At 49.1% G+C, this 17,543-nt stretch overlaps 7 protein-coding genes across 7 annotated transcripts; 2 read left to right on the forward strand and 5 right to left on the reverse strand.

Annotated features, from left to right (window-relative positions):
- Positions 1-519: 519 nt before the first annotated feature.
- SER1 (Phosphoserine transaminase) lies at positions 520-1,839 on the forward strand (the record flags this gene model as incomplete). The annotated part of the gene is made up of 1 exon (XM_064900356.1): positions 520-1,839. The coding sequence occupies one exon, from the start codon at positions 520-522 to the stop codon at positions 1,837-1,839; it is 1,320 nt and encodes a 439-aa protein (XP_064753668.1).
- A 361-nt stretch (positions 1,840-2,200) lies between these two features.
- BUR1 (serine/threonine protein kinase, CMGC, CDC2/CDK subfamily) lies at positions 2,201-4,144 on the forward strand (the record flags this gene model as incomplete). The annotated part of the gene is made up of 1 exon (XM_064900357.1): positions 2,201-4,144. The coding sequence occupies one exon, from the start codon at positions 2,201-2,203 to the stop codon at positions 4,142-4,144; it is 1,944 nt and encodes a 647-aa protein (XP_064753669.1).
- A 1,329-nt stretch (positions 4,145-5,473) lies between these two features.
- On the reverse strand, positions 5,474-6,292 carry LTR64_006023 (uncharacterized protein; the record flags this gene model as incomplete). Its single annotated transcript, XM_064900358.1, has 1 exon — positions 5,474-6,292. The coding sequence occupies one exon, from the start codon at positions 6,290-6,292 to the stop codon at positions 5,474-5,476; it is 819 nt and encodes a 272-aa protein (XP_064753670.1).
- Positions 6,293-8,362: 2,070 nt separating this feature from the next.
- LTR64_006024 (uncharacterized protein) lies at positions 8,363-8,838 on the reverse strand (the record flags this gene model as incomplete). The annotated part of the gene is made up of 2 exons (XM_064900359.1): positions 8,363-8,385; positions 8,445-8,838. The coding sequence occupies 2 exons, from the start codon at positions 8,836-8,838 to the stop codon at positions 8,363-8,365; spliced, it is 417 nt and encodes a 138-aa protein (XP_064753671.1).
- A 1,722-nt stretch (positions 8,839-10,560) lies between these two features.
- Positions 10,561-11,925, reverse strand: LTR64_006025 (uncharacterized protein; the record flags this gene model as incomplete). Its single annotated transcript, XM_064900360.1, has 1 exon — positions 10,561-11,925. One exon carries the CDS (start codon positions 11,923-11,925, stop codon positions 10,561-10,563), a length of 1,365 nt encoding a protein of 454 aa, XP_064753672.1.
- Positions 11,926-12,791: 866 nt separating this feature from the next.
- On the reverse strand, positions 12,792-13,003 carry LTR64_006026 (uncharacterized protein; the record flags this gene model as incomplete). The annotated part of the gene is given in 2 exon segments (XM_064900361.1): positions 12,792-12,971; positions 12,983-13,003. The coding sequence occupies 2 exon segments, from the start codon at positions 13,001-13,003 to the stop codon at positions 12,792-12,794; spliced, it is 201 nt and encodes a 66-aa protein (XP_064753673.1).
- Positions 13,004-14,545: 1,542 nt separating this feature from the next.
- Positions 14,546-16,649, reverse strand: AMO1 (peroxisomal copper amine oxidase; the record flags this gene model as incomplete). Its single annotated transcript, XM_064900362.1, has 2 exons — positions 14,546-14,886; positions 14,939-16,649. 2 exons carry the CDS (start codon positions 16,647-16,649, stop codon positions 14,546-14,548), a joined length of 2,052 nt encoding a protein of 683 aa, XP_064753674.1.
- Positions 16,650-17,543: the final 894 nt, after the last annotated feature.

Raw genomic sequence — 17,543 nt, forward strand, 5'->3', positions numbered from 1 at the left:
TTCGACGTTAGGAATTACGGACAATTTTCCGGTGCTTTCCCATTGACATCTTTCTCACGTCTTATCATGCAATATAATTTACAGTATAGAACAGATCAGGATCTTCCTCGGCAGTAGAAGCACGGTTGAATTTAGTATGGTTTTCACGTTGCCCGTACTATGATGATGCGATAGAGAGAGTTCGAAATAAATGTGCTCCGATATCGTACCCGCCTTCTATCACATGCAATTGAGCATCACCTCATCTCACAAAGAATTTTGTACAGTACTATACTGGACCCTTTCATATAATCAGTTCGTTAGTATCGTTAATTTCACGCCTGTGAGACAGGCAATTGAAGCTCTTGCTCTTCATTCAACAAAATTGGCAAGGACTAGCCGTAGCTCCTGCCACCAATAGCCGTTGTTTCAATTCTTTACTGTATACATAAAACTTGACTCATTGAGGACATTTTAGCACACAAAATTTCATCACCTGTTTGTCCAAAGTCCCACACACTCGATAGACCAACGGACAACATGCCAACACGCGACCAAATATCCTATTTTGGTGCTGGACCAGCACCACTACCAACACCAGTCATCGAGGAATCAGCCAAGGCTCTCGTGAACTTCGAAGATACAGGTCTCGGTCTCAGTGAAATCTCGCATCGTTCTCCAACCGCCAACAAAATACTAGCAGACGCCAAATCGGCGCTTTCCATACTCTACGACTTCCCACTTGAAGGAGAAAATGCTTACGATGTTCTATTCATGCAAGGAGGTGGCACAGGCGAGTTCTCGGCTAGTGTACAGGCTTGTGTAGGATGGTGGGTTGAGAGAAGACGGAGGCGAGCTGTTGCTGATTTAGGTGAGGGCAAGGAAGATGAGGTAATAGAGAGGGTGAGGAAAGAGATCAAGGAGGAGCTGAAAGTGGATTACCTCGTCACGGGCAGTTGGAGCCTGAAAGCGAGCCAGGAGGCAGCACGACTGATTGGAAGCAAATACATCAACGTCGCCACAGATGCACGAAAAGCAAACAACGGAAAGTTTGGCAAGATTCCGCAAGAGAAGGAATGGCAACTTACTGACAGCAAGAAGAGTGCAATGGTGTACTGGTGTGATAATGAGACAGTGGATGGAGTTGAGATGCCATCTTTCCCTGAGAGTTTGAAGGGTCGAGGCGAGGACGACGGCGTTGTGGTAGCAGATATGAGCTCGAATTTTGTCAGTCGCAAGCTCAACGTGAAAGACTATGGAATCATCTTTGGTGGTGCACAGAAGAACTTGGGCATTGCCGGAATCACTGTCATCATCGTGAGGAGGTCCTTGCTCGCATTGACGCCGAAAGCAGACTTTCTACAGCGGCTGTCGGACGTGTTGCCATCAGCGATTCCACCTGTGGTGTTTGAATTTGCAACGATAGCAAAGAACAACTCGTTGTACAACACACTACCAATCTTCAACCTCTATATTGCAACACTTGTCCTTCAGTCCCTGGTCAAGACGTTCGAAGAGAAGAAGGTATCCGGACAAGAAGAGCTCGCCAACCGCAAAGCCGAACTCATTTACGATACCCTGGACAAGTACGCGGACGCCTACCATGTGGTGCCCGACAAAAGTGCGAGATCGCGTATGAACATATGCTTTAGAATTAAATCTCGAGGTGAGGGTGACCCTGGCACATGGGATGAGGCAAGAGAGAAAGCCTTCCTGGCAAGCGCAGAAAAGAAAAACTTGATGGGATTGAAAGGACATCGCAGCGTGGGCGGCATCAGGGCGAGCAATTACAATGCTGTCACCATGCCGAGTGTGCAAAAGTTAGTAGCACATCTTGTTGAGTTTGCAGCGACAGGGTGAGGGATCTCAGCAGCACAAAAAGAACCCATTGATTGATAGAAAAGTAAAACCAATTGAATTGCAAAGCCTCTTCTCTTGCAACTTAGTCAAACATGCTGCCAAGAGGTGGTTTCTCCCAGGCATCAAGATCCCTGTGGTCCGCTCCATCGTGACGGCAAGCAACGCAATCGTTCTTTTGGTTGCGCTTCCATCTAAACTTCCAGATCTCTTACATTAAATAGCCATCGTACATTGACATTCGATCTCGTTCACTTCTGACATGATGCGCAACTACAGTGCTGCGCCAATATTCTTCAAGCACATTGATCCAGCCTGACTACGAAGGGAGTCCTGCATGTGGTGATTGCCCATCGCTTTCAATATGGCTAACAAACCCGTCTCGCGATATCCTCTTGACACCTTGTCGGATGGAAAGCCACGCTTTTCCGGATGTTCCAAGGTTCAGGAGTACGAATGGATGTGCAAATTGGGAGAGGGTACCTTCGGCGAAGTATCAAAAGCAAGGTCAAAAAAGACGGGTCAGGTTGTTGCACTGAAGAAGATCCTGGTTCACAACGAGAAAGATGGCTTTCCTATCACTTCGCTGCGCGAGATCAGGCTCCTCAAAGCATTCAATCACCCTAATGTTCTGCGCTTGATCGAGATGGCTGTGGAAAGGCCGAGGGATGTTACAAAAAAGTCCCATATGTTCATGGTGACGCCTTACATGGATCACGATCTTTCGGGCATTCTGAAGAACCCAAACATACACTTGACCGTACCGCAAATCAAATGCTACATGAAGCAGTTGCTCGAAGGCTGCAAATATCTCCACGAAAGCCGCGTCCTGCACCGGGACATGAAAGCCGCTAACTTGCTGATAAGCAACGCTGGAATCTTACAGATCGCCGATTTTGGTTTGGCTCGCCCATACGATGATCCTCCTCCTCAACCAGGCAAAGGTGGTGGCGAAGCGACAAGAGGCTATACTGCTATAGTGGTGACAAGGTGGTACCGTCCACCAGAGCTGCTACTACAATTGAAGAACTACACTACAGCAGTTGATATGTGGGGTGTTGGTTGCGTCTTCGGCGAAATGTTCAAGAAGAGGCCCATTCTTCAGGGAGACTCTGACCTGGCACAAACACAGATGATTTTCTCTCTACTTGGTGCCCCTACCAATGAGACTATGCCTGGCTGGGAAGAACTTCCAGGTTGTGAGGGTATCAAAGACTGGGGCAATAAGCGAAGCACTCTGCGCCACAACTTTGCTGCAGATCTAGGTCCTGTAGGCTTCAGCTTACTGGAAGAACTGCTGAAGCTCGACTGGAGAACGAGGATCAACGCGATTGATGCTCTGGAGCACCCCTACTTCAAGACGGATCCTCTGCCTGCTCGGCCGGGAGACTTGCCCATCATGGAGTCATCTCACGAGTACGATAAACAGAAGCAGCGTGAAGAGCGCAGACCTCCACCTGCACCTGCTGGCGGTCAGGTTGGCGTCGGTCCGCAGAACGAATATGGCTTCCAGGATCGGTCAAGACCTCATGACCGACACGGAGCACGAGGTGGCCGACCACGACACAATGGACCTGATCGAAGACCTCCCCACTATCCGCCCAATGGAGATTACGACCATCGTGCGCCTCGCCCTCCACGCAACGACAATTACGACCATGGCTATCGCCCACCTCGTGATTACGATGATCCATATGAACGAGATCGGCGACGTCCTCTTCCCCCTCCTCAGGGTTACGATGATTCCTATTTGAGAAGACCTGTTCCGCCACCTGATACGAGCCTGCCTCCTAGGCCACCAATGCCAGCCGACATCGATCGTTTCAATAGCGTGCCACCACCCTACAGGGATAGAGATGAGCGACCACCACCTCGACGTATTCCTCCAGGCACGAGTGTCGAGGATCCAAGAGCGCCCATACGGCAACCCGAGGTAGACACGTACATTCCTCCATATTCCTCAGCTGATCCTTCCCAGAGACCGCCACGAGGTGTGTTGCGCGAGGCAAATCCAGTACCTGTCGGTGCCAGAAGACCTCCGCCTCCACCACGTGATGGCTCTGATCGTCCGACGATGCACGGCGGACGTGGTCATTCTGTGGAATACGACGAGATGCTTCCTTACGATGATGCGAATGGCGATATGTATGCACGGTCAAGGGGTCCATCCTCGGTCGGCTCGTATGAACGACGAAGATCTAGGAGCCCTACGCGAGACAGAATACCTGCTCGAGAAAGAGACCGGCCATACTACCATGACAGGGACGTCAGGAATGGTGCTGGACATCCGTATCATCTTCAAAGATAGGATCCAGGGAGACTGCGGGTGCAACAAGAAGATTGGAGGACTTCTGCTCCACACTACAACAGTTCGGTTAGAAGCCAGTAACGTACCACCAGTACAGCTACCTTTCTATAGGATAGTACCTATGGACACTCCAGCAGGCCTTCTGAACCATAGATTGACCAGTACTGGAGACGATATTCATCCTCAGGAATCATCGTAGCCGCGTCCTAGGCTCGTTGCATAGGGACATTTATCATGCCTACGACTTTCCAACGGACAGGTAACCGCTAGGAAGCAAGACACCGTTGTCTTGAACCTCATAATTAGCACACACCTTAAGACAAGTATAAGCACTGAAACATACCTACGAACCACGTTTAGGCACATCGGGGGTGTGGAGTTAGCTGCATTCCGAAGCTGTTTCAATGAGATTTGTGTCAGCGGTCGCGAAAGATGCTTGGCGAGTATGAAAAAAGTTTGGTAGATCCGCAAGGAGGACAGAAAGCGCACACGAAAGAAGGAGGAAAGCACCTCGGCTGGTAACGAAATGCTCGTTGAGCGGGCTATATTCAACAGCGCTCCCTCGATCATGAAGCAAGGAAGGAAAGAACGAGAGAAGGAGACGGATCACTCAACGATGACAATACTAAGGCTTTGGTAATGATGCCTTTGTTGTCGCTGTTGCTGGTGTAATATTGGATAGGATTAGTGGTATCCTGCTTGCTGGATCACTGATTAGAGCAGAAATTATACCATTTATTGTAATTAAAATATCATCGACAGGCCGAAGCCGCAGACAAACTCATCTGTTCTTCGGTCGTCTCACAGAAAGTGATTACAATCTTCTCGTCACTTGCAACAGCCAAAGAACCTAATTGCTCCTTCCGGAACTTGAAGTGTCACGTAGGAAGTGATAGCCATTATTCAAGTAGCTTGTCGTGCTGAGCAAGGTCAGCTGGGGTGAAGTGATACGATTTGTTCCTATGACAGGAACACGTTAGTTCCACGTCAACTATAGCGTATAGCACAAGTCCGACATACTGTCGTGTGTAGACTACACTCAGTCGTTTGTATAACTTCTACCTCAAAGCGTCTAGTTGTATTCGTGTGCAATGGTAGTAAGACTACTTAGTAAGACTACTTGATCAACAAGCTACGACCTAATCAGTAGCATAGGCGCATGCACGAAATTAGAAACAAGTAGTAGTTATGATTGATATCCAACATTATCCAACCAAACGACAAGCCCGAAGCGATGTCACATCTCTTTGTTCTTATCTAGTAACACAGAACATATGCCCCTACTATGAGCATCCAGAAACCTCCCAGTCACATATCTCTATGACCTATTTATGCACCATAGCTGCTGGCGCAAGTACCGTCACAGCAGTTCTTGTAAGCAATGTTGGCATGGCCGTCAGTGACAGTGTTACCCTTGACGCCGCTGATCTGCCAGCAGTGGAGGTAGTCCTGGGTGCTGGAGCTGTAGGCTGGGTCGTTGACGTAGACGACGGCCTTGCAGTTCTCGTTCTCGTCGCAGTAGTTCAGGCAGGTATCGAGGGAGTCGACGAGCTCGCCGGGAGTCTTCTCGAAGAAGCTGGCGGAGCTTAGGTCGGCGGTGATTCTGCTGTTGGAGTAGACAGAGAAACCACAGTTGCAGGAGCCGCCGAATTTGGCGCCGTTGTCAGCTGGGCAGGTTGGGGTTGGCGTGGCAGTGGTGGTAGTGGTAGTAGTCGTCGTGGTGGCGGCGGTGGTGGTAGTGGTGGTGGCGTCCGAGGTAGAGGACTTGCTGCTGGTGGTGGTGGCGCTGGAGGTGGAAGTGTTCCAGATGATGGTCGTGGTCGTCTTGGAGGAAGTGCTGGAGGTAGAATTTGCGCTCGAAGTCCAGACTGCCCAGTCACTGGAGGTGCTTGAGGTGGCGGTGGGGGTCTTGGTGGTCGTAGTGGTTTTGGTTGAGGTAGTGACCTTGCTGCTGGTTGTTGGATCCCAGGCACTCCAGCTGCCACTGCTGCTGACAGCAGTGGTTGGATCAGCGGTCTTGGTGACCCAGATTGGGCTTCCAGTGACGACCTCAGTCACAACCTTGCAGACTGGCTGCTGGACGGCAGGAGCGGCGATCGCAAGCGAGAAGCTGGCCGCGGCCAGGATAGTGGAGGTATATCGAACCATGACTACGGTTTTGGAATTTGAAAAGAGCGTGAGAACTCGAAAGAGTGACTGTAGTGAGTTGCTTTAGGTAAAGAACGTGGTGACACAAAGGTCGTGGTACTTTGATGCAGAGTAAGAGCTGGAAGAAAAGAACAGAGCATGAATGATCGAGGCGAACAGGAAGAGGTTTTCATCTCTCACAAGATTGCGAGCACCCTTGCTCTAGCCTAGCTAGAGTGACATCGAGGGGCGGACGCTTACCTGCTTGAAAGAGCACCAATGGCTGGCATGAGTTGCATGGCGTGAAGCAACGGCACGCCGCAGCGAGGATGGTTGAAAGGTAGACAGTGACCATCAAGCTCGAGAATAGGAGAATTAGCAAATTTGATGGAGCCTCAAGGATTCTTGAGTGCTCTGTAATTGGCTGAGCGATCAGAATCAGACTAGCGTAAATTGGAACCCAATTTACGATACAGGCCGCGTCGACCTTCAGAAGTACTTTGGCTTTGTCTACTTCTCCGAGACTATACGTTTAGAATCGCAATACTATATGAACAACGAGAGATCGACAGTAAAGTAGCAGACGCTCGTCTTAGACTCATGTCTAACTTTGCAATGATTGCTGATTGATCGAGGCCAGCACCATGAATGACGCACAAAATCAGGTGAAGAAGATCAATCTTGGCAAGAATTGAGCGTGTTTCAGCCAGCCCGTTTCCGGTACATATGGGTCAAGCATCCAGAAATTCCCCAGGAAAAACTGATCTCTTCCAAAGCTTCGAGATTGCTTGGAACACTAACGCGTCACGTGCCGTCGACACGTTGGACTGGAACCAGAAGCATTACTATCGTGGTTTCCTTGAAATCAGAGCCTCCTTCCATTAGCCACTAGTGCTCATCAGCTGCCAGACGTAGTGGCTGTACTTCAATGCAATCCTGTTGCTAATACCTGTCTTCGTTGTGACTACACAAGTTCACGAGTGACTGCATTGACGTGTCCTAAATGCTCTACTTCACCTAACTATCGTCACAAACCACGTGACGCAATACAGTAAGTACGCGCTTTAAAAAAGAACTGACCCAAAAACAAGCAGAAATCCTATGCATACATATACACCGAACTCAGACAACTCAATTATGCAATAACCATCACCAGAAACAACTAAAATGTGACCTAGTCACGTGCAAAAGTACAACCTACCTGCTTTCCCTCCTCAAGCCATGTTCACCAAGTGCATCGAAGGTCGCCCTCCGCTAACGGCTGGGAAATCGCCATCCCACCACCCGATGGACAAATTCCAAAACTTCTCATAGTTCCACAAACGAGTTCACCGGGTTTCTTTCCGGCACATGAGATCAGAGGCACAACAACGTTGTTGATCGGAACTGGTGTAGCGGTCACAATTGCTGCAACAGCAGTGATGAGAAAGAGGACGCGCATATTTAGTTGATCAGTAGGAGTGTCTTTTGTTGTGGTTTTTCGTGTCAAAGACTTTGGTCGAGGTTGATCGAAAGTGATGTGTCTCACAAGGTGAAGCATGAAACGATGCGGCTGCTGCTTAGATATATTGTATCTAAAAGCTAGGTACTGCTGTGCTTTGTGTTCTCGACCCACGTGCAACCCCAAGGCTATTTTCTCATTGTCCTTACGGTCCATCACTTCTTTGTCAAAGATCGGTACAGCTATCCAGAAGCCAAAATAGCATCAGCTTTACGACACAATGAGGCTTGGAAAGCTTGTTTGGACGTTCCGGGTGTAGTACTGGGTCATGATCTGTGAAGCTGAGAGAACGGTAGGTCGAGTTGTCTGGGTCAATTTCGAAGATGTCCGTTTGGAAGTACATGAGGCTGCGACTTTATCTTATGGCAAGACACGTGGGGCCTGGTATGAAGTAATATCTTCTCTATAGTCAATGTCGTCTTCGAGGAGATCTTGGTTAGGCTCAATGGCGAACCTTCCATTGTGTAATGACTTCCCAGTGACATCTTTCGATTAGGCATGCATTGAGAACCATCACTGCCATCAGCAGACTTCGCGAATCGGAAACAACGAAGCGCATACTCCTCGACTCAGCTATTCAAGAACGGCGATCACGCAGGTTGCGAAAACGATCCTACTGTCAGAGTCAGTCACTTGAACAATTGTTTGAGACAGAATCTCCATTTCACTTACCTGTCTGCCATCCGTATGTGCCGCGGAATTTGGCGTCGGCGCGCTTCAACCTGCCATCAGGTTGCCACTGTGGTATCCTCATATACCCTTCCTCGGATCCCGCTGGTCCAATGATGGCCTGCTGAGCAGCGACCCACTCATCAATTCGTGACTGGTAGTCTACTGCCGCCTGTTGTTGCAGACAACGCAGCCATTGTTCAGGGGAGGGATGCACCTCTTCGACAGCGAATGGTGCTTCTGGCTCATCAGCCTTGTGGTGCGAGGCCGAGTCCAACTCTTCTTTTGTGTAAATCGTTTCTACGGCTTTGTCGGTCGCCGACATGCTTTCTGGTGAAACCTTGTTGGACTTGCGCTTGCGTGCAAGTAACGACCCTAGAGCTGATTTTCCTGTCATCTTGGGTTGTCTGGAGTTACTTGTGTGGACCATTCTGCTTGTACATATATGGTTACCTAGACATCTCCCGTGGCACTCGGGCATTCATCGTTGATGTCAGGAAAGACTGCCTATTGCTTTGTCGCGTATCCTTGTCCTGCAGCACAACGCTACTGAAGCATGAATGACACGATTGTTCGTGTCTGAATCCGAGACAATAATTTTTGTTTGCCTGAACGACGAGTGAAGTTAATGCTTGTGCAGAAGAGACTGAACCGCATGAGGATCATACGAACTCATAAGGACATCCCAACCAATGTACTCCGCTGCCAGAGAGTACAGTACACAAAGATCAAGATGAGTGACAACCACAACATGACTCCAGAACCGACGAAGTTCCACTTCACTTTCAGAGTGCCCCTGCGAACAAAGACAGGAGAGTTGACTGACCAATATCTAGAGTCTCCTTTCGCGCTTGAACAAGTTATTGAGGCTGGAGCTGTTAATGACCTGATGGATGCGGTCAATGCGGAGGTGCTTGGTTTAGCCAATGACGCAGAGTTCCTCAAAGCCCTCGAAGAGCTTTCGAAGAGCGAAGAACATATTTGAACCTGGTATCGGAGAGACTGCTGACGATCCGATCACCCTGGAAGAAGACTCTTCTGACGAGACGCGACAGACCGATGAGCCTGAAGTCGGAGGAACAGCTGGTAATCCGATCACTCTAGAAGACGACTCTGCTGAAGAGATGCGAACAGCACTCTCAATTCGAAAGATAGCAACGTAGACCTGTCGTCCAAGAGCGTCAGAAATAAGAAATTCCTCGCGATGCTGTAATGCCCCTTTTGAATTGCCGACCTCGAGCGACTGAGCAACTGTCGTGTGTGCCTTACTGACCCTGAGCTTCGCGTAATAGGTCCATCCAGTCCCGGTGAATTTTTGTATCTACTCCTGCTTCGTTGGAGAATGGGAGGTTCGACTCCTCACGGACAAAGGTCGTTATCAGGAGGATTAAAGTGGGAATATCAGACCCAGCATTGATAGCACGAATGCAAGCCAAGGTTTCATCGTCCAGGTCTTCGCCGTCTATGATATATATAAGTTTTCGATCATAGGTGGCAGTCGCTGATTTAAGAATTTTTACCCAAAAGCTGTTGAGGTCAGGAGGAGATATCTCAAGACGATTTGCTGGTCGAAACGGGCGTACAGTGACAGTCGCTTGCAATATTGCGAGACCAAGCTCGTGCAAACCCCAAGCATTTCGTGCCGGTTTTGGGCTCTATCAAGGCCGACAACGATCGTCAACTTCTCAGGTATGGTCGTGGCAACTAACTTTGTCAATTCGGAAATCAGAGTGGTAAACGATACGGGACAGTGACATGAGTAGCAGTCGGCTCAGACAATCGGGCACTGTCAATGGAGTAAAATTTTGATCAAAACCTGTAGCTGCGAACATCGACGAAAGATGTTAGCAGTCAGATACAGTAAGCCGCACGGTCTTCGGAGCCCTGCTTCAGCCCCAGAGTGAGCTTTTGGCTCGACTTTTCGCTGATACTGACCATGATGACAGATACATGGCTTGAGCAGGGAGGGATGCAGAATGCTGGAACAGATGAGGCTGAAGATGACAAGCGATGGTTCTCGCATCATATGTATACAGATACCTGATCTTGCAGAGAGAGGGCGGAGACCGTATCGTCTGATCAGCATCTTGACTCCTAGCTCAGCCGAGTTGTTTTTCGATCAACCAGTGGACGAACGTTCGGCCACCTTCCCGCTCCTCACTTCCCCTATGCTCGAATCTGTACTGCTTGTGCTGTCCAGGGAGAACTTGGGTGACTCAAGCTCGTATTCTTCATCGCGCTCCCGACCAGAAGCTCCGTCGTTGTGTGCTATCGTTGCCTTGACTGTGCCTTGGTCGACTTTCATGTTCACAAACATTGCATACAGGCCAAAATCGTAGGCGAGTCTAAAAATGCCAGCAGCCACAAAAGCCACCCAAAATTGATTGTTAGCAGCCAGAAAGCCTGTGACACTAGGGCCCGCCATGCTGGCAAGTGTTCGTAGCATGCTCGTAATGCCCATCACTGCTGTGCGTTCCTCCGGCTTGACAACAGCAGCAATGAAAGCGGTTCGAGGTGCCTGATCCATAGGATTGAGGGCAGTCCGAAGCAGTACCAGTCCTGCAGTAAGCCACAAGACACTTGGAAACGGAAACAATAGCACAGCCGTTGACGAAGGAACGTGTGTGAAGACCATGGTGTTGATGAGACCAATGCGACGAGCTAGAGGACCTGCAAAGGTTGCTCCGAAGGCACCAAGAAAATAGCTGGCTGATGTTATGTCACCGAGAGTCGCCTTCGAAGGATGGAATTTTTGATCCATGTAATAGTTGGTCAAGCTGAAAGGGACCATGCCATCAGCCAGTGAGTCAACAATGAGCAGAAACCATAACTTATACATGACCGAACGTGTAGAAGCTGATATTTGCGTCAATCTGCCAGTGAACCACATACGAGCGCGCACCAGCCGTGTAAAAGGGACATCCTGGGATTTGGAGTGCTGCATGGGATTTCGGTTGCTTGAGGGCACTTCTACCTGGTCGTTCTCGTCTTGTGGTACTTGTGCATACTGGTCATTCTCCACAGACATCTCACAAGCGTCGCTCAGAAGTAGTGTCAAGCTTAGATTGACACATCCGGTAGCAGCATATATCCAGAAGAGCGTGTGATATGCATCAACCTCAGTCCAGCCATCCTTCGCTCTGAGGGACTGTACCGCTCGTCCAGCCATTTCACTTCCGATGGCAGAACCTAACGTTGATATCGTCACATACCATGCCAAAACATCGCTTCGAGTGGACGGCGTAGTCAGTTGCGATAGTATTGATTCCTCAATGCTCCTGAAAGGTCCGAAGTCTCCGCCAGTAATGGATATAACGCCGACTACAGCCGCAGGTAGTAGCAGCCAAAAGCTTTCGAACAAGGCAAAAGTAGTGCCGCTGATGATCATCATGACTGAGCCACCCAGCAAGACTTTACGTCGGCCGACTTTATCGGCGATTAAGGTAAGGATTGTGCCAAGGATCAAGTCGCCAAAGAGTGTCATTGTCATGAAGATTCCGATGCGATGGTCATCGAAGCCGAGAGCAGACAGGAAAATGGCTTAATATTGAAATCAGCCAGTTGTTGCGCGATGCACGCCACTGCTGTAGGTTGACAGCAGCATCACTAACTGACCTAAGATGAGAGAATTACAGCCGAAAGCCACCATTCGACTGGTTCTGGCCATGATCATCAGGTAGGCATTGCGTCCAGTGTGGTGGACGGATGCGACCCCAAACTCATGGTAGAACCACTGCAACGATCGCAAAAGAGCTGACATCGCCGTGGTGTTCTAGCATATGTGAACACAAATACAGAAGGTAGACAGTCTTTGCATTTGCATCCTGTACTTTTGTACACACCGACTGCCTCAGACAGTCGGATCCTGCCAGCGGATAGACCGAGCACTCACATCGGTAAACCTGGAGTATCGCCGATGTCCCCATGATGCACCGTATGCTCGACCGTATAAGAGTCATGGTGGGCAAAAGAAGGGTTTCGCGAAAAGCCAACGAAACCCAGCAATGAACCAGTGCCAGTTTGGTTTCCTTTCAGCGCTGCTGGGACAGCTTCTGTGCAGCTCTCTGTGATCAGACTGCTATACTCACCATCACAAAATCAAAGCGTTATCTGGTGCAACAAAATTCTGGATCGCCGACAGTTTCATCGCTCATCGAAGGAAAGAGCGTTGCATCAAAGAGCAGCACCGATTTTTGATTATGTGGGCAGGAAGAGCGGCAGGAACGAACAGCAAACAAGCGGTAGTGAATTGCGACCGTGCCCAGTCCTGACAGCAATACTGCAGTTCGCTGGTCGATCAAGTACGACTAACGTGTGAATCCGCTCACCCAATGTCGCTACTAGAATATTTCATGCAAGCTCCAGGTCAAAATCATTGTTACCGAACAACATGAAAAGCTCCTCGTCTGCCAGGTTACTCTTCTGCAACTCAGTATCTTGCATGTAAAAGAAGCTTGCGAAACCGCCATCGCTCCTACCTGAAGAGTCCGACCATTGTGCGATGGCTCGGACGTTGGTTGCTTCGCTATACTGCACCGCACCTTCGTCACCTCGTCGAACATCTTGTATCCTACAATGTCCTTGACCTCTAATCATTCGTGCATATCCTGCAGGTGTACAGCCCATAGTGTCTCTGAAAAGATTGTGCAGATGCCTTGCACTGACACCAACCGCTCTAGCAGCACCCGCAACCAAGATATTACCACCAGCATCGTCTATGACCTTGCATGCTTGGCTTACTAACACTGTCGCATGGTTCGAGGTTTCCACGATTTCGGGTCTGCAACGCTTGCAAGCTCGAAAGCCAGCGACGGTTGCCTCTGCAGCATTATTGAAGAAGCGTATATTCGTGCGTCTAGCCAGACGTGAAGCACATGTGGGACGGCAGAAGATGTAGGTCGAAGTGACCCCATAGACAAAGGCTGAGTGTGCTGCCTTGTCACGACGTTGAAGTGCTTGCCATCGAGCCGAGTCTGTGTTGAGCAAGAGCATCAGAAGAGTCGCCGTTCGACAACTTCAATACAATACAAGCGACCGTATTGTGGTTAAGAACGAACGGACGAAAGCAGGGCCTGCCAATCCTAATTGACTAAGTATACCAGAAACTCCACACTTGGCAGGATTCTCAGCATGCTCATTCGTCAATTTGACTTCCATTTGCTGAAAGGACCACGATTGGTCATTTCGACTTCCATTTCATTCTTGCGAGTTGACTCGTACATGTGTTTGCCTTACATTCTCTGGCTCTAGAAGTTCATATATACATTGCACTGCTCTCAAAGGAGCTCGGTATCGCCATAAATCATTAGAGCACAAATTCCCCAAATCAAATACACACCCTATATAAACCCCTGAATCACAAGCCAGCCCTCACAGTACCAACCCTTCGTCCATCCATCCATCCATCCACAGCATGACTGTCACCACATTCCAGTCTCAAGTCTACGGCCTCCTCACCCAAATTCCACCCGGTAAAGTCTCCTCCTACGCCATCCTAGCAACCGCCCTCCACACATCGCCGCGAGCCATTGGCGGTGCACTCCGCAAAAACCCATTCGCACCAGAAGTACCGTGTCATAGGGTAGTCAGCGCGACGGGACATATAGGAGGGTATATGGGAGAGTGGCAGGATGCGCCGAGTGGTATTAACAGGGAGAGGAAGCGGGAGTTGCTGAGGAGGGAAGGTGTGGAGTTTGATGGAGATGATAGGCTGGTTTTGAGGGATGGGATTTGGTTTGAGGAGTTTTTGGTTGTGGAAGTGGGAGGTATGGATGTAAACGTCAGAACAAGCAGTGGGATGAAGGAAGAACACTAGGTCTTGAGATAGATGGGCGGTTAGTAAATAGCTGTGTTCGCTTGAAAACCTATTAAGAGAATATAGTATTCTCTTTGAGTTATTCAGCGCCTCAAAAAGACTACCCTCATCAATAAGTCCTGTGAAATAAGGTCGGGACTAGAAGAGCCATCATGTCACTGATATGACCTTGTGGGCTACCACTCCAACACCGTTGAATTGTGTGTGAGACCATGTCCTGCTCTTTCCTGTCAAGCTCCAGTGAAATATCGCCAAATTTAGGGACTTTGGTGGCCAGCTCCGATGTGGATCACACCGTCTTGGAAGTGTTGTCCTTGCCGTGAGCACAACCGCTGCTACCAGCCGCTACTTCTGCCGGTGTGCGAGCATAGCTTGGTGGTACATCCAAGCATGGATTTCTGACAAAGAAGTTTCTCGGTCTAAGCAACAGCGTCATTGGCTCAGCTGGCATGACTGGGAAGTCTTCCGGAGAAGGAAAGTGGGTAATGCCAAAGGTGTGCCAGAGGACGACGTCGGTGTTCGCAATGTTTTCAGTCGTGTTGGCCTCGATCCATTGCGGTAGACCTTGCGAAGGCTCTCCAGAGGTTTGTGGCACATGACGTCCTGCTGGATAGAGCTGGTCATCGGAGTCTGGAAACAAATGGTCAGTACTGGTCACGAGATGCAAGGGAGGTAGACTTACATTTTGTAACATGGACAGCGTGCCGAGCGAAACCTGCTCGCTTCCAGACAAGGGAGCCCTTCTTAGGTAGCAGGGCCGGTACTTCTCTGCTAACGAGCTTGTAGCTGACTGGTTTCCTCGAGTAAGGGTTCAACTTATTCTCGTTACACATTTCCCACGTCCTGCTTGTACTGCCATCATAATCCGACATAGCTTCGACTGGATTTGTGAATCTTGTCTTCTTGGCGTAAAAGGCATTGCCGTAATAGTTTTCTTCTGATCCCACTTCGCCAGGACCTTGTGCTGCGTCAACCTGGATGATAGTGTTGTTGGGCCCGTCGATATTGGGGTCGATCCGTAAGCAGAAAAGATGCTGATGATTATGTGCATTCACACCAGGATAAACTTCTGTTCCCCAGCCGTTGGTGTCCTCGCCAGGATTCATCGAGTACGTGTTCAGGATACCAGTAAGTTTGATCTCTAGTTGAACAGTACCATCTTGATGGAAGATCCAGTAGACACAATATTCGTAGTTGGCAGCCGTGAAGATGTGGCTGATTATCAACTTTCGCCCTCGAGTAACGACGACTGAATCATCTCGGAAATCGGTGTGCTTGAACAAGATACCAGCGTCTTCTTCGTGAACACAAATTGCATTCTTGATAACCTGGGCTGCACCTGCCCTGTTGACGAATTCGGCGTCCATATAGTGAATGCTGCCTTTGCAATCACAACCAACACTAAGCGAATTTGTCATATATCCACCGCCGTATTCGCCTAGATCAAATGCGTGCTTACGATGATGAGGACGTTCGGGGTTGCCATATGGTACCACCATCTCGGCAAGGGAAAGTCTGTAGAAGATAGGTCGTACGGCATTTTCTGCTTTGTCGAAGTACGTGATATTGTTCAGCACAATACCCTCTCGATAATTGAAGCCAATATGAACCGACCAATTCTGCCACTCAATCGTCCTTCCCTTGACAGTGAACGAAACACCTTCTGGCTGAGTAATATTGATTGGTTTGAGATCTGTACGATAGCCGATCGTCTCCTCGATAGACTTCACCGTGTAATCATTCGGCGGTGCTTTGCTGAGTGGCCTCCTGACTTTTGGCACATCGATATGAACAATCGCCTGCTTGTTGGAGTCGTAGATCGGACAAAAATCTAGTGGATATGTGTATTGAGAATTGTCGACATGTGGTCGATAGTACATCAGCGCTTGCTGAAGCCGGACTGAGTTGCCAAAGCGCTCATCAAATCCGATCGTCCACGGGTCACAGTAAACTTTGTTCATATCCTCAGGAGGAATTCCAAGTATGCCACATTGTTCAATGACCTTGGGATCCTTTCGAACGACGTGCTCGACTATCTGGAGATCCTCCATCGTGATAAGAGGTTGCACATTTGGCGTATGCTCCCACTTCAGGATCTTGTTCTCACTCAAGGATATATGACCATCCATAACGTTGCCATCAGGTGTAATTGCTACAATATCAGCTATTCTTGCAGGTCGCTGATTGTGCTCTGGATCAGTCAGCCACGGCAACATTTGAGCCTTGGGAGGCTCGAGTAAGGAGACAGCATTGTAATAGAGCTGTCCCTTTTCCTTCCGCAACAACGATGTGGCATTCTCGATCTCAAGTGAAGAGAGCGGGTCCAAAGGATGTGGCGGAGACACGACGTTGGTCACTTGGCCAGCGAGCTGCTTCAACCGTTCGAGAACCATGACGGCTACACAAGTTGGTATCGCAAAAGATTTCAGCTAAACAGAGGTCAGTACTCGATTCACGAGATTGTAGGTGGTAGAGAAGGGCGAAAACAATCGAGTCTATAAAGATAGCTGAAGTCCTAGCGTGCGAAGGTGAACAAGATCATTACAAGCTTGGCGAAGCGTTCACAAGCGATTACGATCCATGGCGAGACAGTGAAGCTGTTATAGAGAAGCAAGACATTTGGTGAAACGATGTGCAGATAAGAATTGATAGGATAGGTGCGATTTTGCGATTGGTGCACATTACTCGGCGGGGGCTTCGGTGGTTAACAGTGCCTGAAACAGTTTAGTTTGCGGGTAAAGGTGTGGGCTGTCTACTATTGCTCTGTTCAAGAGGAGTCGCAATATGATAGCGGAATGGCATCCAACGAGGCAGACCAAGTTCTTTAGCATTGTGCATTCCGCTTGTTAATGTGAGATTGGCTGTGTATCTGAAGGTTGAGGCCGACTCATTACCGAATTTCAGTGGGCCACACTCCAGATAGATCAGTGGCTCTAGCTGCATAGCCGTATCGCGACGAGCTCAAGGCTTTTCGTGATCTGAAAGAGACAAAAGTGTGTCATGATTGTTTCGTCGTAGGACCTCTGCACTTCACTGAGCCAAGTCCTGAATGTTTTGTCGAAACAGTCTTTTCGCTTGATCCGCCCACCGGAAAGATCTTGAGCTTGCAAGTCTTCGCCTAACCAGACCGTAACTCCTGTAAAATGCCTTTATATACAAGACACGACCTCTTTCGCTGATGTTGTAAGAGACCTCCTCGATTCCGCTGCTCAAGATGGGTAAATAGGATAGGATGCGAATTTTGAATGTTCAGTGGGCAGCTATGCTCTCGCCATGACCGTGACCAC

Source organism: Lithohypha guttulata, assembly GCF_036872675.1.
Source record: "Lithohypha guttulata strain CCFEE 5908 chromosome Unknown scaffold_4, whole genome shotgun sequence".
NCBI classification, from domain to species: Eukaryota; Fungi; Ascomycota; class Eurotiomycetes; order Chaetothyriales; family Trichomeriaceae; genus Lithohypha; species Lithohypha guttulata.